The sequence below is a fragment of the Podospora anserina genome, chromosome 1 (assembly GCF_000226545.1).
Source record: "Podospora anserina S mat+ genomic DNA chromosome 1, supercontig 1".
NCBI classification, from domain to species: Eukaryota; Fungi; Ascomycota; class Sordariomycetes; order Sordariales; family Podosporaceae; genus Podospora; species Podospora anserina.
Window position 1 is genome coordinate 173,331 of NW_001914859.1, and position 24,765 is coordinate 198,095.

The 24,765-nt window shown below is 51.7% G+C and overlaps 6 protein-coding genes across 6 annotated transcripts; 2 read left to right on the forward strand and 4 right to left on the reverse strand.

Annotated features, from left to right (window-relative positions):
• Positions 1-1,340: 1,340 nt before the first annotated feature.
• On the forward strand, positions 1,341-3,383 carry PODANS_1_450 (uncharacterized protein; the record flags this gene model as incomplete). Its single annotated transcript, XM_001912194.1, has 1 exon — positions 1,341-3,383. One exon carries the CDS (start codon positions 1,341-1,343, stop codon positions 3,381-3,383), a length of 2,043 nt encoding a protein of 680 aa, XP_001912229.1.
• Positions 3,384-5,597: 2,214 nt separating this feature from the next.
• PODANS_1_440 (uncharacterized protein) lies at positions 5,598-6,294 on the forward strand (the record flags this gene model as incomplete). The annotated part of the gene is made up of 2 exons (XM_001912195.1): positions 5,598-5,634; positions 5,693-6,294. 2 exons carry the CDS (start codon positions 5,598-5,600, stop codon positions 6,292-6,294), a joined length of 639 nt encoding a protein of 212 aa, XP_001912230.1.
• An 853-nt stretch (positions 6,295-7,147) lies between these two features.
• On the reverse strand, positions 7,148-7,506 carry PODANS_1_430 (uncharacterized protein; the record flags this gene model as incomplete). The annotated part of the gene is made up of 2 exons (XM_001912196.1): positions 7,148-7,313; positions 7,376-7,506. 2 exons carry the CDS (start codon positions 7,504-7,506, stop codon positions 7,148-7,150), a joined length of 297 nt encoding a protein of 98 aa, XP_001912231.1.
• A 679-nt stretch (positions 7,507-8,185) lies between these two features.
• On the reverse strand, positions 8,186-9,726 carry PODANS_1_420 (uncharacterized protein; the record flags this gene model as incomplete). Its single annotated transcript, XM_001912197.1, has 6 exons — positions 8,186-8,409; positions 8,484-8,634; positions 8,694-8,812; positions 8,871-9,092; positions 9,148-9,476; positions 9,551-9,726. The coding sequence occupies 6 exons, from the start codon at positions 9,724-9,726 to the stop codon at positions 8,186-8,188; spliced, it is 1,221 nt and encodes a 406-aa protein (XP_001912232.1).
• A 5,861-nt stretch (positions 9,727-15,587) lies between these two features.
• PODANS_1_410 (uncharacterized protein) lies at positions 15,588-18,186 on the reverse strand (the record flags this gene model as incomplete). The annotated part of the gene is made up of 3 exons (XM_001912198.1): positions 15,588-16,231; positions 16,291-17,481; positions 17,535-18,186. Coding segments are annotated over 3 exons (2,487 nt in total), but the record flags the coding sequence as incomplete, so codon positions are not given.
• Positions 18,187-19,009: 823 nt separating this feature from the next.
• PODANS_1_400 (uncharacterized protein) lies at positions 19,010-23,488 on the reverse strand (the record flags this gene model as incomplete). Its single annotated transcript, XM_001912199.1, has 8 exons — positions 19,010-20,150; positions 20,216-21,157; positions 21,219-21,621; positions 21,805-22,081; positions 22,197-22,267; positions 22,315-22,591; positions 22,647-23,113; positions 23,188-23,488. 8 exons carry the CDS (start codon positions 23,486-23,488, stop codon positions 19,010-19,012), a joined length of 3,879 nt encoding a protein of 1,292 aa, XP_001912234.1.
• Between the last annotated feature and the right edge of the window lie 1,277 nt (positions 23,489-24,765).

Genomic DNA, 24,765 nt, shown 5'->3' on the forward strand with positions numbered 1-24,765 from the left:
TCCCTGACCCAGCAATCCTTCGACCGATTTTTATCTCTCACATTCTCTACCAGAAGCGATACCATCATCCCCTTCAAGTTATCCTGTCTTCATTTCCTTGGTTACCGACTGTTAGGAGTCGCATTCATCGATCGACCAGCTCTCCGAACAACCGAGACAGGTGAAGCCGGTCGCATTCAAGACCGCGTGAAGCAGCTGCCTCTTGTTGGCCAAGCCTATCTGATTGATTCTGATTGATAGTATACTTCGACTTTCCTCGCAAAAGAGAGACAGCGAAGACTGTCGCTTGCAAGAACACGCTGGGGAGCTCGCCCTTCCGCTGACATCACCTTCTAAACATTACCTTTCTGGAGGTTTCAGCCACCAAAGAAAATTCCCTGGTTTTCTCGTCAATCTGAAGTCGCGACCTCCCATCCGCGCGTCGTCATCTTCTCGAAGTTCTCAGCTCGGTATTTACTACCATCAGTACCAGTTATCGCAAAAGTGACTATCTGTAAGTGTGTCTCAATTCATTAGCTTCACGCCTACAAACTGTAAACGTCTCTGACTAACACAGATCAGCAACAAGTCAATTCAAGATGATGACCTTTTCCATGGTGGACTGCGAGCCCGCCGCCTCGTCTCTCTTCTCCTGCGCCGAGCTGTCGCGTGAGCTCGAGGGCGAGAGTGACTGGACCATCTTACTCATGCCGAAATGGGTCCGAAGCCGAGTTCGAGGAACCAGTGACAGTTTAGCCCGGCACATTCAGCACTCGGAAAACACCCGCGACCTGTCAACAGACAAAAAGCTTGAAGAAGCAGCACACCAGCTATCTTCGCCCAGATTTGATGGTGAGTACAAGCGTCAAAAGAGAGAGGCAGTTGTCAAGAAGAGAATGGCTGTCAATAACCTCTTCTCCAACACTGGACCTGTCACCACGACTCGGACATCAAGCTTCAAAGTTGCCAATGACTCCGTTCCCACGGTAGTCGATACCACTCTGACTAGCACAATTTCGACCGCTACCGGCGAGGCCATGGTTGACACCATGGTGCCTGGGTTCAAACAAGACAACATCACACGCCAGGTCAATGAGACCAGGTGCAAGTCACAGGTGCCCATCTCAAACCCTGGCAACGCCTGTAATGATGTCATTCTGCCTGTGGAGACTGTTGGGCCACAGCCAATTGATGTCAAGACTCCCAGCAACACCATTGCGACCGAGGAACAGAGCGCCATGACCCAGAGTCACTGGCAGCCCCCTTCTCAGATCAACCAAGTACGCGACAAGCTCCCGTATGATGCCCAGCTTTCCAACACCTAGGAGTTGTTGATAGGCCGGGAGGTACCCATTGAGCACATGCTTCGCAAGTTTGGCAGGGTTGTCGACGACGTCATGTACGGTATTCGCCGTAACGGAAAGGTTTTCTGGTACTACACGGATGAACCAGCATATGTTCCTCTCATAGTGCGGGAGTTCATTGATTTCGAAGCTGTGTACCCAGCCGAGTACTTTCCGTACCACAACGACTACTATCTGGCACAAATGTACGGCGACAACGCGTGCCTGGGCGGAGATTACCTCATGCCTCTCTTTCTGGACAATCGGGAATGGAATGCGGAAAAGAGTATGATTGTGTGGGCGGAATGGACGAGATATTTTTACGCCATGGCAACGAATGACGATATGCGCCAGCAGGCCAGGGAGCTGGCTCGTCATGAAGCCAGCATGGTTTGGGGGCCTGAATTTTTGAACTGCTCCTTCACTCCTCTGCGCTACCACGAGGGCCATGATGAGCAGACAACCTACGGTCACTCTCAAGCTGAAACCCAATACGAGAATGCCGTGGGCCTTGAAGCTGGAACTCAAGAGATGCTGGCCATTCTTCACGGGACCCCAGCGTCGTCCCCGTCGAAGCATAAGCAACAGAGGGCCAACGCGACAACCGAGATCGCCCAAACCGAGGCGCCCCAACGTTCTCAGCAGATACTCGAGACACCTTCACCCCCCGGAAGCTGTCTCAAAAAGAGGTCCGAGAGTGACTCTTCTGGCACTGGGAGCGCCAAGTCGGTGCGGTTTTCGGATGAAGTCCTTCTTCTCCGCCTTGTAAACCGCGGCAATCGTGGCAGTCTCAAGGATGAACAGGCTGAATACACCAAAGAGAAGCTTGTAGAGAGCGAACCGGGTCGAGTTGACTGCGAAGAGTCTGTTGAAGACTCGGATCGTGTGGAGCCTCCAAGGACTGGCCTCATGTCACCCGCAGTAGTTCACCGTTCCTGCCATCAAGAAACCAAAACTCCCAGAGACAAGGCACGGAATCAGAGGTCAGTGAAGGAGCAGCGAACAGACGGCTCAGCAGCCCTCATGGGTGGCCACGAAGTTGCCCAGAGATTCGGTGGTGCCAAAGCTGTCAGAACCATAAGTCAGAAGACGAGCAAGTTTACGCTTACAAAGAGTGACCAGAGAGTCATCGACACGCCCAACGGTCGAACAGTGAGCCAAGTAACACCATTTGAGAAAGGGCCATACTCTCCAACTAGCAGCACCGCAACTCAAAAGAGTGAGAAGGTGCCAGAGAATACAGCCACAGTGTGTGACAAGACAGAAGAGCCCCTGGCGGCCAAATCCAATGCCCCAGCAGACAGCACAAAAGGTTCTGACAAAACCAAAGCTGTGTGGTCCAAGTTGGTAGCCGCCTCTCCAGAGAGTTCACAGGCTAGTTCACGCAGCTCCGACACATCTCCAAGAGGGTGGCGGACATTCCGCAAGCCGCCCACATCCCCCGGCTTTCCAACCAGAAGCCGGACCGAAGAGATGAGCAGTCCCGTCCCAGCACCAAAGAAGCAGAGTGTAGACTTGGCTGAGAAGATTGAAGAATCCCCACCCAGCCCAGTCCCAGCAGCCAAAACCCCAACTGTGGTCTGGGTTGAAGAGGTCCAAGAACCGGCGGCCAGTCCCGTCCAAGCAACCCTGGGTCCGGTGCGCCCTCACGCGCGCCAATCTCCCTTGCCACCGCCGCCGAGGGGACAGGGTGGACGTACCCTCATCGAAACTCTCAACACCGACATGAGCTGGACGCAGCTACAGCCAAACCCGGTCCCGCGCGCGCCTGTCAACCCCCGGGCTCCGGCTCCAAGCCCAGCCACGGCGTGCGCGGGCCAACGACAAGAGAACCCGGGCGCGGGCAGGTGCGGAGGACAGGGCGGACAAGCCAGGAGAGGGGGCGGGAAGGCGGGAGATGTCCGGGGTGGCAGCAGTGAGGGCAGGCGCAGGGCCGACGGGCGGAGGGACTCGCGCGGGGGCGGTGAGACAGCCGCGGGAAGGAGTAGAGGAGACGGTCCTGGGGCGAAGAGAGAGATGTCGCGATGGAGGAAATTGAGGAATGAGAGCAGTTGGCGTTGAGAGGGTGGGTTCATGGTGCAATGTATATTGTTGGGAGGCTATGGGTGCTTGGGAGTTTGGGGAGCAGATTGTGGTTTTGCATCTTTTTGTTGTTGGCTGGATCAGGAGCGTTGGTGGAGCAGAGCGGGTAGACATGAATGGATTGTTGTATACATCATTTGTGTATTGTCTGTGTTGATACCGAGTCCTATTTCTACGTACATTACTTGTAGACCAGCATTTCTTCCAGCGCGTCCCGTGCTATAAACCTTCTCCTCTGCTAAGCCCCCCTATCATCCACGTCAGAGCCAAAGACACCTCTCGGCATTACCAAGTTTGATGTATGCTCGCCTTGCGGCATGTACAACCTCATACCTGTGGGGTAGATCTCCATGATTAGCCATATGCCGTTGCCACGTGTACGCAATGGTCACAGCAGTGTCTCACTTTCTCAGCGCAAGATGCAATCTGATCAGTAACCACCAATTTTGGTTCTACTAATCCAGGCGCACGGCGGGAAAATGATTCGGATGTCGTCGGAAAGAGTGGGTCGCCACTTGCCTGATCTGGAAAGTTTGTCGGAGTTGGTGGAGTAGACACCGGGACCGGCTCCGAAGTGGACGGCGAAATGCCGGGCCTGAACCCACTCACCTGGAATATCAATAGAGAGTTTGAAAGAATGTGAGCTAAAGGGGACCGTATGCCTGTAACTCATCGTGAAGCCTTTGATCTTGTCACATCTCCCCCAGCTGTCGCCGCCACATCCATCCTCGGGGTGCGGCGGCAGAGATCCAATGGGGAAAGCATAGATACTCGACCGAGTTGATGGTACCCTGAAAGGTCCGAACTGTTGGAGGTGTGCGATGGCAGGCTGTTTATCCGACGCATGACAGGATTCGCACTGCATTATGCGTTAAACGCGCGCGCTCATCGAAACGAGCTCGTGTCCTGTGGATGGATTCTCCAGGTCCCCAGAATTGGCCTCAGCAAGTCCTGTGTAACGGCCGCGGGTGGTTTCCGTTGCGGCCCAGCAGCAGGATGGGTCGCGTCGGTCTCAGGGACGGGACGGTCTGAGTCCTGGCATCGGATGAGCTTTGGGATACTGACGACGACGGTTATCTGCAAAGGAAAAGAGCCGCCATGCTGGTGTGTTGGCCCGGTAAGGTATTGATGCTGAAAATGAAAGTTCCTTCAAGGAGGAATCGAAATGCCCCTCCCCCCACCTGCCAAACATGCCAAGAGGTTGTGTTGCGCGCCGTTGGAAGGCTCCACTGATCGGCCGACCCCAGAGAAACAGGGGTCTTGTGGCTTGCTCAAGCTTTGCTTCCAGGGGTTTGAGTTTCATCAATCACATTGTAGCTGACAACAACCCTCAGCTCTGCGACCACAGTTGACCACAAAAAGAAAGGCTACCTCCTGGCGATGCATACTCCGTCGGCTCTGGGCCGTGTCAAAGGCCGCCTACCGTAATTTATCTCCTCTCGGTCGGCAGCCGAGAGCCCCACCGCTGAGCCGAGACCTACAATCCCCTGTCGGAGTCCAGAACGCCGTCGCCTCTTTGGACGATCAACTTGGTGCGGCCAGCAGTGAGACGACAACCCAGAGACTTCAACCGAAGTGCCCGACCAGAATCAGACGAGAATCCACTCACTAACTCCGCTCCCGGTTTGGTCGTTGGTTTTACACGCGCGCCTGTCTTGTCAGACAGTTTCCATTTGGAGCATCCAAAGAACAATGTTCCACATTCCAAACCTCTGCCGACAGGGGTTTTGTGCCACCTTCTAGACCCCTGTCTGCACCCCGCGTTAGTGATCCTGGCACATCACCACCACAACCACTAACACCCGAGGGCCTGAGACGACAACTGCATCGGGTTGGAAGGACTTTCTGATCGCCTGGCTCGACCTGTCACGACTCAGAACGCCACCGACAGGAGAGTGAACTTTGGACACCCCTGAGTTCAGCCTTATTCCAAAGCCCATCACCTCATGAGCAACCTGTATAAAGACGAGTCGTTCCCTCCGGTTCAGATGGACCATTCAACTCATCTCGCCATCCCTCGACCGCAGTCAATCCTTTTACATCTTTTTTCTTCAAGAACAGGACCCGGTGTCCCTTTGCATTCCTTTCTCTACAGCAGTCGCCAGTCGACTCTTTAATACCACTCGTCTTTCCTTGGCACCCAACTCTTGACACCGTTTTAGTCTCTTTCGCTTCAATTCATCACTCGCCACCATGGTCCAATTCACCAAGATAGTCAGCGCTCTGGCCTGTAAGTCACTTCACTTCTCAACATGTACTGTTCCTGCCCGCTCTAACACGATAAACAGTGACCATTGCTGCCGTCCACGCTGCTCCTGACCTCTCTCAGCGCCAGGCCCTCCCCGATCCCGCCGGTGAGAAGAACATCGGCAACGGAGCTGGTGGCCAGTTCATTGGAGGCCAGTGTAACGGCGCCGCCGACTGTGCCTCTGGCTGCTGTGCTACCCTCCCTAGGGGAGGTGAGACCATTGGTGTGTGCTCCGGTGTAGGTGCTCAGACTCAGGCCGGCAAGCAAGGCTGCGGTTTCGAGGGTGGCAATGCCGGCGGTAACGGCGGTGGTAACAACGGCGGCGGTAATGGTGGTGGTAACAATGGTGGCAACAACAACAACAACAACAACCAGGGCGGTGGTAATGCCGGTGCAGTTGGTGGCACCGTCATGCCCAGCACCCTCGTCCCCGACCCGGCCGGTGCTGGCAACGTCGGCAACGGTGCCGGCCGCCAGTTCATCACCGGCGAGTGCACCAGCGACGCTGACTGCGCCTCCGGCTGCTGCGCTCTGGTCAACGACGGTGTCCGTCCCGCCTTTGGCAGCTGCTCTGGTGTGGGTGCCAACACTCAGAATGGCAAGCAGGGCTGCGGCTTCCCCCAAGGCGGTGGCCAGCTCTAAGCGCCCACTTTTACCAACACTCTTTTTTCGACACTCATTTTTGATGACTCAAACTACTAGCGTTTCTCTCGTTTAGCATGGTGTTTGGGCTATGATACCTATATGGGACACTCTTTTTCGGCCTGTCTTTCACTCTTTTATGATCACGGCACTTTGGCGCACTCTCGTTCTACACAGGGAATATTTGCATGGAATCGGTTTATATACTGGGATGGTCTCGCATATCTGGGTTCGGATTGGATGAATGGGCGTGAATGTTTGGGATATGCTATAGACTAGAGAAGATTGGTGATAATAGTGCTTAATGCAAGATGATGTCGAATATCTTGCCTTCCCTTGCGTTGTCTTGACCTCATCCTGGGAGGCCAACACAACTACGGTACTTCGAAGTCCACATTCCGCAACCACACTTTCTAAGCACTGGACAGTTCTGAATGGCCTGTACCGGGAATATCGTCCAATGAAGACATGAAAATCTCGCAAGCAAGTATGGAGCACCTCGCTAACCATAGACACACATTATGAAGAGGTCATGGGTGCACCGAGGCTCTGGATAACGAACTTTGCATGCTTGATTATAAACGGTGTATTAACTTTGGCCAAAACCGCACTAGACTTCAATGACTTCTTCTCTTTGCATCCAATGCCATCCACCATTGACGTATCCAAAAGTACCTATCTTTGACAATCTTGGTCAACAAAAGCCACCGCCCTGGACCGCCTTCGTTTTCCCCCTGTTGAGCTTGGTCAACCTTACCGCACAATTCGGACCCGTTGAGAATTAAACTTGTAACAAATGCGCCAACGAACGGGGCCAGACATCTGTAAAAGGACACCACCTGGCTTGATAGACTCAGTCGTTCTTGACGTTGGGGTAAAGAGCATGGCCGGTGTAGGTGTAGTTCGCGTCTAGGTAGATGTGGGCGACCTGGTGTTGCCCGTTGGCCGTCTGGATCACGGTCTTGAGTCGGGTCGTGGCATGGTTGGCTCGGTCACTGCGGCTCGTATGCCGTCCGGTCCTGTCATCATGGCCCACAGGTGTCAGTCGTCTGTCCGTTCCAGTGATGGCTATCTTACCAACCAGATCTCCATTGTGAGAAAACCTGCAAATTCAGCATCTTGAGCTGCTGTTTGACAGGCGGCGAGGATGCCATTGGCTTGTGCTGGATTGCGGGGGGCGGTGCCCGCACGCCAAGTAACGGTTGGAGCCATGGTCGTCGCGTAAAAGGAAAGGGATATAGACCTTGTTTACTTCGTATCAAGCCAACAACTATTCGATCTCTGGAGTGTGAGGTGAGAAGTAGTGAAGAGCTAATGGTCTGATTGATGTAAGTGCCAGAAGAGCTCCATATCTATACTCTTTCAGCCTTCGGAACCGCCTCCTGGCCGCATGTTGTTGGGGTCTGACGTGTCATTGGCAGGGCCAACATTCTTTGTTCAACAGCCTAGGTCTGAAACCAGAATCAAAAGCCATCATTCTTTCCTATGGAGTTGTCTCAGACGGTTGCCAATCGTCGTGTTTCTATATGTCATGGGCGCCTATCACTAAACAAGCCAGCCTTACCTACCGACACATGCACTCAGGTTCAACCCCACTCGGGGTGGCACAGCATAGAACTTGGTGATGATACTGCATAAGTGCCCGCTAACCACATACCCATTGGGCCCCCAGAGAGACTTGGCGTCGCTAGGCGTTTCTTTAGCCAGCAGAGCTTGCATGATGGTGGCATGTTGGTGCGCCCTGTCGGCTTACGGTCTTGGAATTTTTACTCATGATACCGGTAAATGATTATCCTTCTTATTGATGCTACCACAATAACAGGGCACCAAAGGAGCCGTGTCGTCCTTCCCAACTTCCTTGGAGCACACATCAGCCTCCGTCGACGGCAGCTTATGTGGCTTGTGACTTGGACTCTTTTTGTGAAACCCAGGGATCGTTCAGGAGTTCAGAGGTCGTAGCCCTGTGATCAGGGTCAACCACCAAGAGTTTCCGAAGATAGCAACCAAGTGTTTCTAGCTCTGCCTCGCCAAATTGAAGTGTGTCCCTTTCGTATTCATCGTTGTAGGACCTCCGGATCTCTTCTTCCAGAGACAGGAAATACTCTGCTGTTGAATCTGGAAACGTGTTAGTGAGGGAGATGCAAGCAGTTGCTCGAACTTATCGACGCCAGAAAGAAGGTTTCACGGACAATTGGGAGGTTCTTTCAAAACACCGCTGGCAAGTGCATCTTGAATCCACTGTTCAGGGAGACCGCCAATGACTTTTTGAAACTGCGGGATCAAGTCCTTATCATCGAAATCCGCCTCGAAAGGCGTTCGACCGGTGATGAGCTCGTAAGTCTTGTATTGTCAGCAAAGTCAGCATCAACAGACAAAATTTTATGATCATCTTTACTCACCGTGGAACCAAGATTCCAGATATCCACCGCCCTACTCAGACCACGTTGAAAGACAAGCTCCGGGGGGTGTAGGGACATTGGTGTAGATATTTCGCTAGGGGGGTTGGAAAGGAAAAAAGCTACATTTTTTGTATCAGCTCCAGTGCATAGAGGGTAGAAAACGAGGCGACAACCCACATTCGCCAAAATCGATTAGTCTGACCTCACGCAGGTGAGGGTATATCTTCGGGTTAAACTCGGCCGGTTCCACAAGATATTCTGGCATACCCGGTTCAAGAGGTCCTCCATCTTTCCTGGCGATCTTCCCTGTCTGCGGAGGGCCTAGGTCTTTGATGATGACCTCCGGGGATGCCACTTCCAGTTCGGGGAGACGGAATAGAACATTGCCCATGTGGATGTCTGGAACAGGTTAGATTTTTGACAAGCTCGAAGACCATGAGTAATGATCACTCACCTCCGTGTGCCACGCCGGCCGAGTGTAAATAGTCAACGGCCAGAAGGAGCTGTCTAGAGATGGACCGGGCAAGATTCCCTTCCAGCCGGTAGTTTGGGCATCGATCCGTCACAGATGATGTCGTAGGTCCCAACAGGTCCTGAACGGCGCAAAGGTGCCGCCCATTGGGTCCCTGGATATGGAATGACTCGACAAGGTGGGAGACATGGTTGTGCCCAGGATGGTTGACGTCGCCTCGCTCCTTGAGAGCCTGCAGAACACTCAGCTCGCGGCTGGTTTCGTCTGATTTGTCGGCGGTGACGACCTTAACGGTTACATTCCGCTGCTCCCTGATACTTCAGTCAGCAGCCGAGGGAAGTCAAGTTTCCAATCGCTAGAGGCGACTGCGAGGCCTTTTACATACTGGTTGTCCCGTGCAAGCCATACAGTGGAGAAGGCACCAAAACCAAGCTTGTGCACAATTTCATAACGGCCATCGTGGAGTTTGTCGTGGAGGTGAATGGGATGAAACCCTCCAGAACAATATCTGTTCAGATCCTCTGCAGCCACCCCAATATTGTACTCCAGGATGTTGACCATTGCCTTTGCTGAAAGACTTAGGCGACGTTGGTATGACTGCAACGCTGCCAAGACCCGCATCTACTTGTTGTGGGGTTGTAGTTGGGAGTAGTTGGGAAGGTTTGGGCTGGCCTGTCACGATGATCCATGTGGTGCGAAGACAGGGCACCCTTCACATATGAACAAACCTGGCAGGTTGTTGGTCGGACGAATCTAAACCCGCTCCGGTCATGTATCTATCGGATCCTGTGCTATGCGTTTATCAGATCTCATGAAGTCCAACCAACCCCCTTATCATGTCAGTTCTTGGCACTGCCAGCTTATTGCACGATGCACAGCTCTCCATTAGCCCGCTATTTGACAGAGACAACTTTCTATACAAACCACCATTACCATTTACAATTGAACTATCCCTTCCATCACGGCAAACTTGCTGTCCGGGTTAGGGTTAAAGCTGTGCATCCCAGTACTGGTGTTTGCTGAAGAACTGAAACAAGAGCTGTTGTTGCTCAAGATACCTAAACTCCCCACTGGGACGTTTTTAGTCGAGTCATGGCCTAAGCCTTCAAGTTCCCATTTTCCGCCACGCCAGCCGCATGGTGTGAAATAACAAACTGACTACCTAGCGACCACTGAAGCATACCCCAAGCTTGAATTGAAAGAAGGCCACCTAGGTATATAAAAGTATCTTCAAGAATTAAGTCATAACGTGCATGATAAGCGAGCGACGCAGATAAGCGAGCGACGCACTCTCCACCACAACGCGTCTCTTCAATATCTTCTACTACAATTCACCACCAACAACCATGGACGGCCCTTCAAAAGAAGCGAGACTTCTTCTTGCCCTCGAAGCTATTCAAAATAAGGAGGATCTTAGTATCCGCACTGCAGCCAAGTTATATAACGTCCCAGAAGCAACCCTCCGCCATAGGCGTAATGGCCGACCAATGCGACGCGATATTCCGGCCAACTCACGTAATTTAACGGATCTGGAGGAGAAGACGATAGTTTAGTACGTCCTTGAGCTATCTGCACGCGCATTCCCACCTAGATTAAGTGGTGTGGAAGATATGGCCAACCAACTGCTACGCGTACGCGACGCGCCTCCTGTTGGCAAACGCTGGGCATATAACTTCGTTAAACGCCAGCCACAGCTCCGTACGCGTTTTACGCGTAAATACGACTACTAGAGGGCTAAGTGCGAGGATCCGAAGGTTATTGCCGAGTGGTTTACGCTCGTACGGAATACTAAGGCTAAGTACGGTATTGTAGATAACGATATCTATAACTTCGACGAGACTGGGTTTATGATAGGTATTATCTTCGCAGGTATGGTAGTTATAACCTCAGACGGCCTTAGCAAAGTAAAACTGGCCTAGCCTAGTAACCGCGAGTGGGCAACGGTAATCTAGGGAGTCAATGCCCTCGGCTGGGCTATCCCGCCCTTTATTATCTTAGCCGCACAGTACCACCTTGCCAACTGGTATACCGAGTATAATTTACCATTTACCTAGCGTATCGCAACTACCGATAATAGTTGGACTACTAATCCGGTAGGCCTAGATTGGATTAAGCACTTCGACCATTATATAGCGTCCCGTACGAAGGGCAAATACCGGTTGTTGATCCTCGATGGCCACGAAAGCCACCACTTAACTAAATTCGAGCGCCACTACTAACAGAATAATATTATTACGCTCTACATGCCTCTACACTCCTCCCACTTCCTTCAGCCACTCGATATTGGCTGCTTTGGGCCGCTAAAACAGGCGTACGGCCGCCAGATCGAGGGCTTAATGCGTATGTATATTAACCACATAAGTAAGCTTGAGTTTCTATGTGCCTTCCGCGAGGCCTTTTTCGCCTTTATAACGGAGAAGAATATACAGGGTAGCTTTGCGGGTGCTGGCCTTGTACCATACGATCCAGAGAGGGTACTTTCTAAGCTAGATATAAAGCTTCGTACGCCTACACCCCCATCCTCAAGGCCGGGCACGGCACTACCTTGGGTATTCCAGACACTATAAAACTCCCGAGAAGCCAACTCATAGTCAACGCTTATTAAGATTCGCATTACTAACTATCAAAATAGCTCCCCGACTTCGATGTTGGTTACTATAGACTAGCTTACTAAGGGTACGATGGCTGTGATGCACCAGGTGGCCCTCCTTTAGTCAGAGAACGCTTCGCTCCGCAAGGCCAATGAGGCATTAAGTAAGCGCCGGAGAGCTAAAAAAACACGCGTACGGCTCGGAGGATCACTTACTGTGCAAGATGCATAGGATCTACTGGACCAGAAGGCCGTGGGTGAGGAGGCAGTGGAAGAAATATAGCCGGATGGCGGTAGTGCCAGGGGGGCTCGTACGAAGGTTCAGTGCTGTAGTGTGTGCGGCAAGCCTGGCCATAATGCCCGCACTTGCCAGGAGGCTGCAGAAGGGTCTGATTCAGCTGTTTCTGACGTAATTGTAGTTGGTTCTTAATGTTGTGGTCTAGTAATTGAGGATAGTTATAGTAAGGTGGTGGAGAGTGCGTCGCTCGCTTGTCTGCGTCGCTCGCTTATCATGCACGTTAGCAAGTTCCAGTTTTCCAGACAAAGCAAACATACCACCACCATCCGGGCAAAAGAGCTAACAAACTAGTGAATAAAAAAAGCTATATTCCTCTAATTACACCAGGAACTATCAACCCTTAATTATAGCTTTGTGGACATGAAATCCGCTGTTTCCAGGGTAGGGCTTTAGTGACAAATCCTTTTGTTAAAGAAGATGTCAGAAGGGTGTGGGAAAGGCTTACTCTTGCAAACTCTTTGCACGTCAGCGAACTGCAGGGTGCGAGATTTGACTGTGTACATGGCGCTTTGGGGATCAGTTTTGAAAATACCTAGACGAGTGTTTATATTGACCGAAGTCGTTGATTAAAACAATCTACCTCTTTAGACAAAACAAATATCTCGTAAACCCTGTGATCAAGGCAAAGCTAAGAAAGAGCTAAAAGATACGGACTATTTCAGCATGTAAAACATGAGCACTGATGGAAGTTAGGTACTTAGTCCTTTATAATACCATAGAGAGCCAAATTCTCTTTACCGTCTTGTAATTAACTGCTTTGGAAAGAACCTGAAATGCAAATAAACGGGACATTTTCTTAGCAACTTAGCCCGGGATCACAAAGTCTCCATTCTGCATATACCTGTAATCTAACATCCTTGAGGATGTTCTGTTGAAACGGCTATATAAGTAACATGCGTTAGTGATTGATGTTTTCCTGGTTAGATATGAAATATCACTCGTCTGTTCGTCCTGCTTTTTGCAAGCTTAGATGAACTTAACAGCGTTTACTCACGCCACAGATATGCCTGTTCACGATCTCACAATGGCCTATGCGCGATGTGTGCCGGCATGCTCGCGATTTTTGCGGGCGTGTTCGCGGTTTGCGACGGCTTGTCCACGATTTGCAGTTCGTTTGCTCATGTTGCTGTGTGGTTCAGCAGCGTTTACAAACGAAACCAAGATGAAAGGCTCAGATGATGTTGTGTTGAGCATACTTCATCTCCAAAATTGCACAAAAGTCTATGTTATAGGTACTCTAAGTATGTTAAGCCTCTTATTACCAAGTTAACTACCATTGATTGTGATATCCCCGTCACCTTCCCAGTTGACTTTTACATTAAAAATTATAACTTGCATGCTATAGCATATTGTCTCGTACAAAGTCCTATATAAACTCATGGTTGTTAATGTTCCAATCTGTGTTGGAATGAACTGGCCGGTTATACCAATGACACATAAACAGCTCCAAAGACACGATATTAACAGTGATCTGAGAAGTAAGATGAGGCGAGGCCTGGAGATGGAACTCAGGGCATAAGGTATGCAGCCGCAGGAAGAAGAATCCGTTCAATGAAGTATGATGGATTATATGACGGCAATTTCCGGTCATAGGTTTGTGTGGTAGTATGTATAGGATAAAATGCAGACCAATGACACTGATTACTCCAAGAATTGTATGTCAATGGGGAAAACGTGGAGAGTCTCATGGGAAAAGTCATGGGAAAAGTCATGGACAAAGTCATGAGAAAAGTCATTTTCGGGGCGCCTACCCCTATACCCTCTCAGGGGTGCACCCCCAAAGGGTGTCTCACTCGTCTAGTGGTACAAATGTTACGCAATCGGCAACCCTCTTACTCTTCCTCAGGCGCATCCATCTCCAACTCCCTCTTCTTCCCAGGAGACCCCATCTCCGAGGTCCTCTTCGACGACCCGGCCTGAGCCCGGGTGCTCTCGTCATCCCTCACTCTCTTCCTCGCCGGCTTGGGAGCTCTGGGATTCTCCCGATCTCGCCTCATCTTGCTCAACGCCCTATCACGTCCGTATCTGTCAGTATATCTCTCTCTGATCGTTGCAAAATAGAATACGTACACTTTCTGCCTGATCGTGTCGGCCTCAAGCTCCACAAACTTCTCGCCGTCATCGTCACCACCAGCAGTGGGAGTCGAGTCGTCCCAGGAGGAAGACGACGACAACTCCACGGCTTCAGGGCGGCGGGAGGAACCAGCCGAACCGGTGGCTCCTCCGGCGAAGGAGGTCAAGAACCGAATCTCCTCTCTTCTCTCGGGACTGAGGGTATCACCAGCCTGTTGCTGGTTGGCCAGCGGGTATGTCGGCGCAGGGGGTGCGGCGGGAGGGGAGAGGGAAGCGTGGTCCAAAGATCTAACAAGAGTAAGTAAGAGATACATAAACAACAAGTGGCCGTGATATGCTGACTTCTGACTGGGGCTGGCGGAAAAGACACTCCCGGGCTTTTGGGAGGCGGTGGAGGAGGAGACGCAATTCGACGACTTGTTCTTGGTGCGGCCATTATCTGGCGCCGGGGTTTTCTCTGACGAGGCCATTTGTGGTTGGTATTGCTTTGAAGAATTAAGGAAGGAGTCGAGAGAATTGGATTGTTTGATGAACAATGAGGTCGAAGACGAAGATCACCAAATCTTCGTCTGAGGGAAGCGTGGTTGAGGAGAAGAGAAGACGAGGGACAGGGGGAGGAATGGGAAATCTTGTAGGCAACGCTCAAGGCTTAACCCCCGGTCATCAGCTACCCTGTCCGGGAAAGGGCCGGAACGTTGCGTGGAACCCCCGGGGCCTCTCAGCGCCGAGAAGCCTTTAGGCCGGGAGTGTGGCCGGCGAATAGGCACCTACCTAGCCTTCCACGACATGGCAGGGTGTATCAGACATCACAGAAAAGGGCTTCTCCCTTTTCCATCATCTTGGGCTCTCGGCCTCCATGAAGCCAAAGTCTCTGGGTAACAAAACCCACAGGACCCGACAGGCTGGATCGTGGGAACAAGCCGATGAGGCACAGCATGACCCAAACAGTTGGGTTCAAGTTGCCATGATGCGGACCACATCCTGCGGTTCGCACACCGCCAAAAGAGTGCCTAGAAAGGCATCTTCACCCCCAATTACCCCCCTTTCGCGCCGCATTTTGCCTATCCTTGAGCAGGAGGGTGGTAAAAAATGGCCCAAGAACGCCATCAGCATGCCACCAATGCACGACACACCCTGTTGAATATGTGCTGTCCAATCGCTTGGGTGTATCCAGACGGCACGGTTGGCACTAGGTGGTTAGCGGCTGCGGGAGCGTGCGCCGGTACCACTCTGTTGGGTCAACCCGAGAGGATGGTTCGCTGCCTCCCTTGAAGGGACCTTGATTTCAGTGTTGCCAATGGGAGAAAGACAGTGATGAACATGCTCCAAGGCATTGGCACAAAAAGGGAGCAGGCGGGGAAGAGCTTAGATGTGATGAATGTAACAAGCTAAAAGGACAAAAACGCAAACCACAAAGAGAAGAGGAAGCCAACGCTATCAACAAAGCATCAAACACAGCAATCATGATCCGCCCCCGCCTCCGCACCCCCCTCCCCCTCCCCGGCAACCACCCCCCCCACCACCACCACCACCATCACCACCACCTCCACCGCAACCGCCCCCTCCACAACCAACTCCCCCACATGCGCCACTACCGCCTCCCACCCCCCCATCACACCCCCCATTTCCTCCACAGTTCCCCGTAAACCCACCATCACCAACACCAGGAGCAGCACATCCCCCCCAATCCCCTCCGCCACCACCGCAACCCCCAGCCATCATGGCACCCGGAGCCCAAGCAAAATACATACCGGCTGTCCACCACATCGGATGTCCATACGGGCCAGTCTGCGTGACAGGGTGACCCCAATGATCGTACACATACGCTTCCCTAGGCGGTATCTTTCTCCCCTTCTTCTCCGCTCTCGCCTTTGCCTTGGCATAAGCGGCATCCAATCGCTTTTGGTGCACAGCCACCAACCGTTTACGGACTGTCTGTCTATAGTCCTCAGTCGGCATGACAGCATTATGAGCAGAAATGTGCGCCGACTTGTCCGGTGGACAAAGCGCCGCCCGGCCAGATGAGTGGAAGTTGTCTGCCATTCTCTCCTGTTTTGACACCCCCAGGGCGCGTGACAAGCCAGAAACGTGGGAAGATCGAATGGCTTTGATGTTCATGTCAGTCAGCTTTCATCTCAGATGCAACACAGCACGGGAAACAAACCTTCGCAATACCAGCAAGTACACTCACTGTACACCTCCCCATACTTCTCCTGATACTTTTGACTCGTCCACTCAAACTGCGCGCTCAAAACTCCCTCCTCAATCTTGTCATCGTGATCGACAAATTTCCCCGTCAGCGACACCGTGTGTTGGTAGTACATGCCCGGACTCAACTGATGAGTATGCCACGCCAAATCCACATCCAGCGTTGGCACCACCACATTGTCAGGGTTCTCCGCCATGATGGCAAGGAACCGGTTGTATTTCACAATCAACCTCTCCATCGTCTGACGGGCGGACGGACTGTGCAACCAGTCAAGCTTGACCATCTTTTCCACAAAAATACCCTGCCTCATCACCGCTCCAGAGAGATCAAGCCCGAAAGGCGAGAAATTCTGCCAGTATGTGTTCATCATCTTGCGGATTGCCGTCCGAGAGCCCGGTCTCAGGGCGTGTTTTGATGCCGAGCCCGCCTTGAAGCCACTGATCTCTTTGACGTTTGACGGCCTGGACAGCACATATTCAATCTTCCTGCGCACGTCCTCCATCGTTGGGTCCGGGATGAGTGGCTTGTGGAGGAGTGTCATGATATCGGTGCGGATGGAGTCGCAGCCGGACTTGAGCATGGCGTTAGGGAACGTTCGTGGGACGCGGAGTTTGAGCGCGACAGATGTCTGATCCGGAAGCTCGGGGATCCCAGAGCGGGTGTCGAGGATAGTGCCATGCATGGGCTTGTTGGAGTGTCCCATGAGTGTCGTGACGTCCTTGACGAATCTCGCTACGGATAATAATTCCTTTCTGATGGTAATGCCACATTGAGGACAGTCGGAGTTGAGGTTTCCATCGCCATAGCCTTCGCCAATGAGATCAATCTCAGTGTTTGCGTTCGGGCGGTGGTTCTCAGGTCGGCCACAAGCTGTCCAGAGAACCTCAAGAGAAGTGTTGCATCGAGGGCAAAGCAGTGTCTTCCTGGGGGAGTCATCGGCGACATCCCACGCGTGCCCCGTCTGCTTGGTCCAGTTGGCTTTGCATTGATCCGACACGCGGTATGAAAAGGTCTCGGGATCAATGACTCGGTCGACGAGTGCCCATGGCATGCCATTGGACCAGAATGATCGCAGACCAACGAGCATGGCGTCCTCGAGAAAAGCACGAGGGTTGAGCATGTGGGTATGCCATACCATCAGTACATCTGCCGCCACTGTTAGCCCCGTTCCTGTCCCCTTTGGACCGTCATCAACTCACCCAAAGGCGGCAAAATGTTTTCCGTCCACCCAAACTTGAGATTTGGGTCGGTGGGGAAGTTGGAATATGCATTCTGATCCCTTTCAGGCTCGCTCATATCACGCTCGCTCAGGATTCTTTGACCAGGAATCCCTTTCCACCAAGCCTCATATCGGTCCGATGCCCTAGCCACAAAAAGCGCCCACCGCTTCTCTCTGATCCTGCTCAAGGTTGCCAAAGTCTTATCATGTTCGGCACCAGCTAACCGTCGCTTTTCTTCGTCGACAATGATGGGTCCTGCAAGGGAGTCCCACAGGCCAAACAGCCCATCGGTGTATCCCACATCTTCTTTCAGGGTCTGAATGGCAAGCAAGAGCTTCAGATGGGCGAGGCAGGTGTCGGCGGTAGGCTGTGAGCCAGCATCGGATATATTGAGTGACTCAAAGGCAGCTGTGAGGTCAGCTTCTTCCTCTGTAGCCGGCGTCTGTCCCTGTTGCAGTTGAGGCTGCGGTGAGGTGGATGATGTTGAAAGGCCATCGTATGCTGGCGGCGGGGCATCATCGCCGTTTGGTCTTCCCCGCAGCCCAAGACGCCCAAAAATAGACGATCTTTTGGACATCACGGGATGATGGGCGGGTGGCGTACACTTGGAAAAGCTTGGGTAGCTTGGCGTTCAGCAGTGTGTTCTCGATGCGGGGAACTGTGGATTCTTGCTGAAACTCTGTGGATGCCGATGTTGACTTGGTGTAAGCAGAAAAGGGTGTTGCTGTAAATATCAGGTAGAGAACTTCTGGTCTAACACAATAACCATCTTGACAAAGGAACCGCAGCGGGGGAAGTCGGCTTTAAGGTTTGAAGCTGAGCGTTGCTGAAAGCTGCTGCGCCTCGCCATCTGGCTAACCCCGCGCCTACCAGCAACCCCAACCTCGGTGGGTTGCCCTTTTTGGACAGCTCTTGGCCAAGATGGACATCGCCTCTCGGTCAGCATTTGAGAACCGCCATTCGCGCATCACCACGTCCAGATTACAGGTATCTCCTACACTGGTGATCATGGGCGCCGGAATGAGAAGAGGATTGGGGGGCTGAGTCAACTGGATGAAGCGAACTGATGACGCGGTCCGGCTACCCCTCGGTGTGCAAAGTGGTCAGGCTGCTGGGTAAGGCGTCTTGCTATCAATGGTCTTGCAGCAACACATGGTTTTCGGTCGAGAAAACGGTGTGGTACCACGGCCAACAATGTTTCATTAGCTGACGTGTCCAAGATTGTGGCTGCAGCTGGGATGGTGTTGACATGGAACTTTGAAGCCCATGATCGATGAACATGAGAATAGGTGGTCTGGACAAAGATGACTCGCAATCGTGGTGTTGTGGAAAGGCATAATAGGACATTAAAAGGCAAACATATTGCATAATACTGGCTATCTGACATCGCTGCAGAGTGTAAAAGAAAACAAAAGTGGCTCAGCCGAATGATATCACCAAAACCAGACAGATAACTACCAGTGAGAAGCTTGACGATGCATACTTCCACTAGTGACGGTCCATATATCCTGGCCTGCGATTTTCACGGTCGTCGATGTCGTCACTGCAACACCCTCAGAGAATCCCAATCCACCGTTCATAACAACTACCCGATGCCCATTCACAAACGCTATCCCAACTTCCCGACTGCCAGTTGAACTCCCATTTGCCATTCGCCCCCAGGCCTGTGTATGCCCCAGCACGATTGTTGTGGCACGAACTTCCCCAGCTGCGGTCCTCCACTCACTCAGAGCAAAGCAATGCCTTCGTGCATGAGTCATGGGTGTGCTTGCATGAATTGTTGATGACGAGGGCGATGCACTCGCTGTGCCAGAGCCGAGAGCCTGAGTTCTGGACGTGCCTTGGTAGTTTCTATTGGCAAAGCCCCTGGCTTGTGATCCACGACCGGTCGACAAGTGCGTGTTTATCATCATTGATTGCAGGCTGACACTGCACACCCACAGGTTGGTGTCCAGAAACAGCAAAGTCGACGCACCAACAAGACCCAGAACTGAGTGGACATTGTGTCTGACCGTGTACAAATTCGTTTCGTCTGCTGGTCTGATAGTATCCTCGGTGGAAAATGGGTCGAGCGAGGAGGCGGACCACAAGTGAAGCTGCGGCCGGGTGGTCGAATAGGGCTCAATAAATTCCACAACACAGTCTTTTGCCACGTGGTAAGATGCCTTGATTCTGACATGGCGACTCTGCAAGGGAGCATCCACTCCGGTTTTGGGTGCGGGGGCTTCGTATGGTCTCTCAATTCTTTTAACATGAACAGGCGTGAGTTCTGAAAAGTTTGACCAGGAGTAAATACGAACAACGTCGCCATATAGGAGCACGAACCAGGCAGTATTCGGGTGTGGGAAGACGGCGCGGTGTGTTAAATCTTGTGCATCAGACACTTTCCCGCTCAGCCCAGGAGAGATTGGGCCGTCAGTGGCGGCGATGTCACCAACTGCAAGTCCCACAGTGGCCTCGACAGTTTGACGACCAGGAAAATAGACCAACCCAGTCGTTAACTCCGCAGTTGAGCAGAAGTACGACCGGCAACTAGTAACGTATCGGCGGCGGAGCTGAAAAACATTTGCGTAACAGCTTCTTGATAGCGTCGGTCTAGAAGAATATTGCCCTGCTGAAGCTGTGTGTGAGCCGAAGACAGAGTCAGTGGCGCTTCAAACCTGACAACTAGAATACGCGCCGAATCGTCGACAGACGCAATCATCTGTTGGGATGCGCTCAGTACAATTTCGCCAATCGCTGACCCAATTCCATGTCTGTAGAGGACACCGATTTCTCTCGCCCCTGCTGTTGATAATGCCACTACACTCCCATCTCTTTTGACAACAATGATGAGGCTCCCGTCAGAGGATGCCACGATTGAACTCGTTATTTCTGGATGGTCAGGAGGGTGAAGCAACATCGTCCTGGATGCTTGTGAGCCAAACGTTTGGGCAGCCTCTGCGTCCAAGCTCCCAGTCGAGCTCATCAAGTCATTCATACTCTTTCTGACCAAAGAAGCCGGAGCCCACACGCGGCCTTTCTTGCCACGAATGTCAACAAAGCGTACCCCATCTGAACTGAAGCAGAGACCACGGACAGCCTGGTCTAATGGGTGATTTGTGCGGTAGATGGGTACTAGAGTTGTGATAGCGCCATGGTGATCACGCTCGAATTCGAAAATTTCGACAGCACCCTGATTGGTCCCCGCCCCGAGGCTTCTTCCATCTGGAGAGCAGGCGAGACTTTGGGCATGGACCTGAGGCCGGCGGAGATGCAGTTCTTGCGTTAGGTAGTCAAAGACACAGAGACTACCGCCCTCAAAGGCTGCCACTAGGGTACGAAATTCCGGGTCAGGGTTGAAGATGAGGTCATTGACTCCCTTGCTGTCGAATTTGGTGGCGCAAATACCAACCAGACGGAACTCGAAGATGCTTAGGATGAGAACTGGATGTGAACGATAGCCGACAGCGACAAATACCTCGTCAGGGGTAACGAGAAATGGTGCTTGAGATGGGGCTTGTGTCGGAATGATCGTGTGCGGAAAGGAGTTTGGTATGTAGTCACTACGGTTGTCCGGATGATTCCAGCAAATCGTGTCAAACTCCTGTGTTTGTAGCTTCCTGCGATAGGGTAGGTCAGCGGTAAGCACACATTGGAGAGATAGGACGCTCGGTCACACACCATTTTGTGAGGACACTAGATTGGTGTGCCAATACGATCTCTTCGACACCGAGAAATATCATGGCCAGCGGTGGTGACATCATCGAAATTGCATGTCTCATGGATCCCGACTTGGGATCCCAAATCACAAGCTGTTTCGCGCCGCAAGAAGCCAAAAGGGCGTCATCAAGGCTGAATGCCAATTTCCGGGCACGTTCAGGATGGCTCAAATAGCGAAGGCAGTGAAGAGACTCCGGATCGTATAGCAATAACTGACCAGTTGCCAGACCAACGGCGAAATAACGCTCACCATGAGCCACTGTTGTCGCAGGACCACTGCGGAAGTCTATTTGAGTAAGACAATCGTCCCATGTCCCAGGTAGTACTCCTTGTACGGTAAGTCCTCTAGGAGCTCGCTGGTGGCCTGATTTTTTGGAGATCAATGAATGAGCCAAAGGGGCACATAGGTGGAACCAGCAAGTATATTGACGAGGGACATGTCAATAGCTGAGGGCGAAACTTGGCGGCCACACGGATGAGGTCAATCACCCAACATCCACAAGTTGAATAGTAGGGTTGGCAGACAGTCCGTCTCTCGTTCTTCTACCAATATATTCCCGTAAATTTGTGGCTGTCTGAGCGATCACGGCCAGATTTCCGGCTGCTGAGACATGTTCGATCCATTCTAGGACAGTGTTGCTCCGTAGAAACTCGCAGAGAGCGTCCGTGAGGTAGTCGTCAGATGATGCGAACAGGAAAACATGATTGGAGAAGAAGCGGCATGCGTAGTTAACCATAGAGGGGTCCAATGGCTGTGGTGTCGCTGCAAACTTTCCGAGTCCCACCGAACCCCCAATCGCTGACTGCTTCTCCGTAACTCTGGACTTGAGCACACTAGTGGAGATATATTCGAGAAGCAATGTACCAAGCAGGATATGCCCTTGTTCTTTGTTGATAAGCAATTGTTCGTCGACATTTGGTGTCAGTAGGAACTCGTACGGTTTCGTATGTCATCTGCACAGTGCTATTAATGTCAATGAATACGAGCTGTGCGCAGAGATCCGGTATGGCTTTCATGCATTCTGCAGAGTTTGCCCTACATCCAGCTTGACAGCACATCGTAGCTCCTGCAAAGTGAGTGGGCGGGATGAGAGTGTAACCCAAGTCAAGATGGACTTTGCAAGGGTAGCTTTTCGTTTCTTGAAAGTAATGGATTCCGTCATTCGACGATAGAAGGCGAACAGGTCGGCAGGTACCTCTTCCAACACAACCTCCATGGTCTCATCCCACCAGACATCCTCAAACTCTTGTACGACCAGTCGTGTCCAAAAAAAAAGAGCCCCGGGATTTGGCAAGTATCTTCTCACACATGCGCTCGCGGTCTTGGGGGTTGTCTGGCCTACCCAGCTCTTTTAGTCGCGTGTCCAGAAAAAGGTGCATGTCCTCGACAGTGTCCGTATCCGATAGCTTCTCTATTGTTGCCTTCTTCCGTCCTAGAGAGAGCAAGCCACGCTCAATGTCTTCCAAAAGTCGACTGGTAGCAAAAAGGTGAAGATCGTGGGGTATAGTGGCAAGAAACTTGTTGGAAAATAAAGAACCAAAACATGAAAATTCGTCCACACCATCGATCACCCAAAAGTGGCTTGCCATCGACGGTATTTTGAACAGGGTAGCCGTAAAGATGCGGCGCCAAACCACAGCTTCATCGGTCTTGTCCCAAGGCATATCGTCCTGGGCGAGCTTGAGCAAAGCGTCCCGAACAAGGTTGTCCTGGAGCGCCATCTGATAGGCTAAGGATAGGAAACATTCACCCAAGGTAGAGTTGCCAGTCTTTGCGTGTCGAGAAATGAAATAACTGCAGAATGCATTGGGAGATTTGAGCTGTTCAATGATATGACAGGCAAGAATCGCCTTCCCTACGCCCGGTCTTCCCGTGAGCCAAAGAATCCCTGGGGCAGTGCGCGCCTTCCAGGCTGTGTAGGGTGCCGACTGGTGAACCATTGGCATGACCCCGGCTGCTTGAGGACTTGCAGAGTTGCCAAGTCGGTCTCGAAGGAGTCTCTAGTTCCTAGAAAAGAGCGAAGGAGTGCAGCTGCTGTGGCATCGGACAGAGATGGAGCACTACTCAGCTGCAGGATAGGTCCAGACAGGGAGGATGGCTGCGGTGGCGGAGTCTCGGGCCGAGATGACCGTATTGCATCGACAGCTGTGAGAAGAGCATTTCGCAGCATCTTGTATTTTGGGTCCGAGGGGCTGTCGAACTTGCAGACATGGCGGTGGTCAGCGTCCATTGCCGCAATTCTCCTCGTTGTGGAAACCAAGGGTTGCTGAGTGCCGCTCCACAACGATCTGATTCATGGCGCTCTTGACAGGAAGGGTTTCGTAAAAAGACCAAAGACGAAGATCGGGGGCAATGATAAACCCCAGGTTTTTAAACTTTCGGATAATAATAACTTTTCTGGGCTCGAAACGGGTTTATATTAAGCTACTTACTTACGCTAATAAAAAATAACATTTCCTATTAATTAAAAACTATTTAATTATTAATGTAAGTATTATTATAGTATTACAAAGTCGCTTAAATGAACATTTTATTTATATTTTATTAAAAAACAATTTTAAAAAGCTTAGTATTTATATATTTCTATACTTATGTATTGTTTACTGTTAAAATACAGCTTTTGCTCGTGGACTTTACAGTGTATCTGAGCCCTGTGAAGTACAGGGCCTCAGAGGCAATACAATGACTTGAAATCAACAGTGTCCACTGAGGTCTGAGAACCGGAGTGGAACTCGGCTCCTTTTAAGCAATCCAAAGTGCCGGGAGGCCGGGCACCAAGGCTAGCGCTCTGCAACGGTGAAACGGTAGTGCAACGTGGCCTGAAACCTTATCTTAAACCACGCACTTAGCGGACGTTCGGACTCGAGGTCGGAGAGAGTTGCGGTGCGCGATTGTGACGAACCCCTGTACAGAACCTCTGAAAGGGATACTAGTTGAAGGTAACTTCTGACAATTTGTGACGAACCCCTGTACAGAACCTCTGAAAGGGATACGTGTCACAACCCTGGTACAGGACGGTTGTGGGGCCACGGGAATAAGGGGCCAATCGGGAGAACGTATAGGGGAGCCAATCACAGTGAAGGCAGAGTGATCAGTGTGATCAGGGCACTGAGCAGACTGAGCAGAGTGATCAGTGTGATCAGGGCACTGAGCAGACTGAGCAGAGGTGATCAGTGTGATCAGGGCACTGAGCAGACTGAGCCGAGGTGATCAGTGGCCTTGGGAGACTGATCACGGCTTGGCACAAGGACTATATATACGGAGGAACTGGCTAGTGTAAATAGACAGTTCCGCAGTATGCAATTCAAGCTTGTATTCACGGCATCTTGTGTTTACATCGAGACATCTTGTTGTGCACTGTTTAGCTGCACCGAACCAATTGTCAGAAGTGGCCTTCAACCAGTATCCCTTTCAGAGGTTCTGTACAGGGGTTCGTCACAATACGGGTTGAAGGTAACTTCTGACAATTGGTTCGGTGCAGCTAAACAGTGCACAACAAGATGTCTC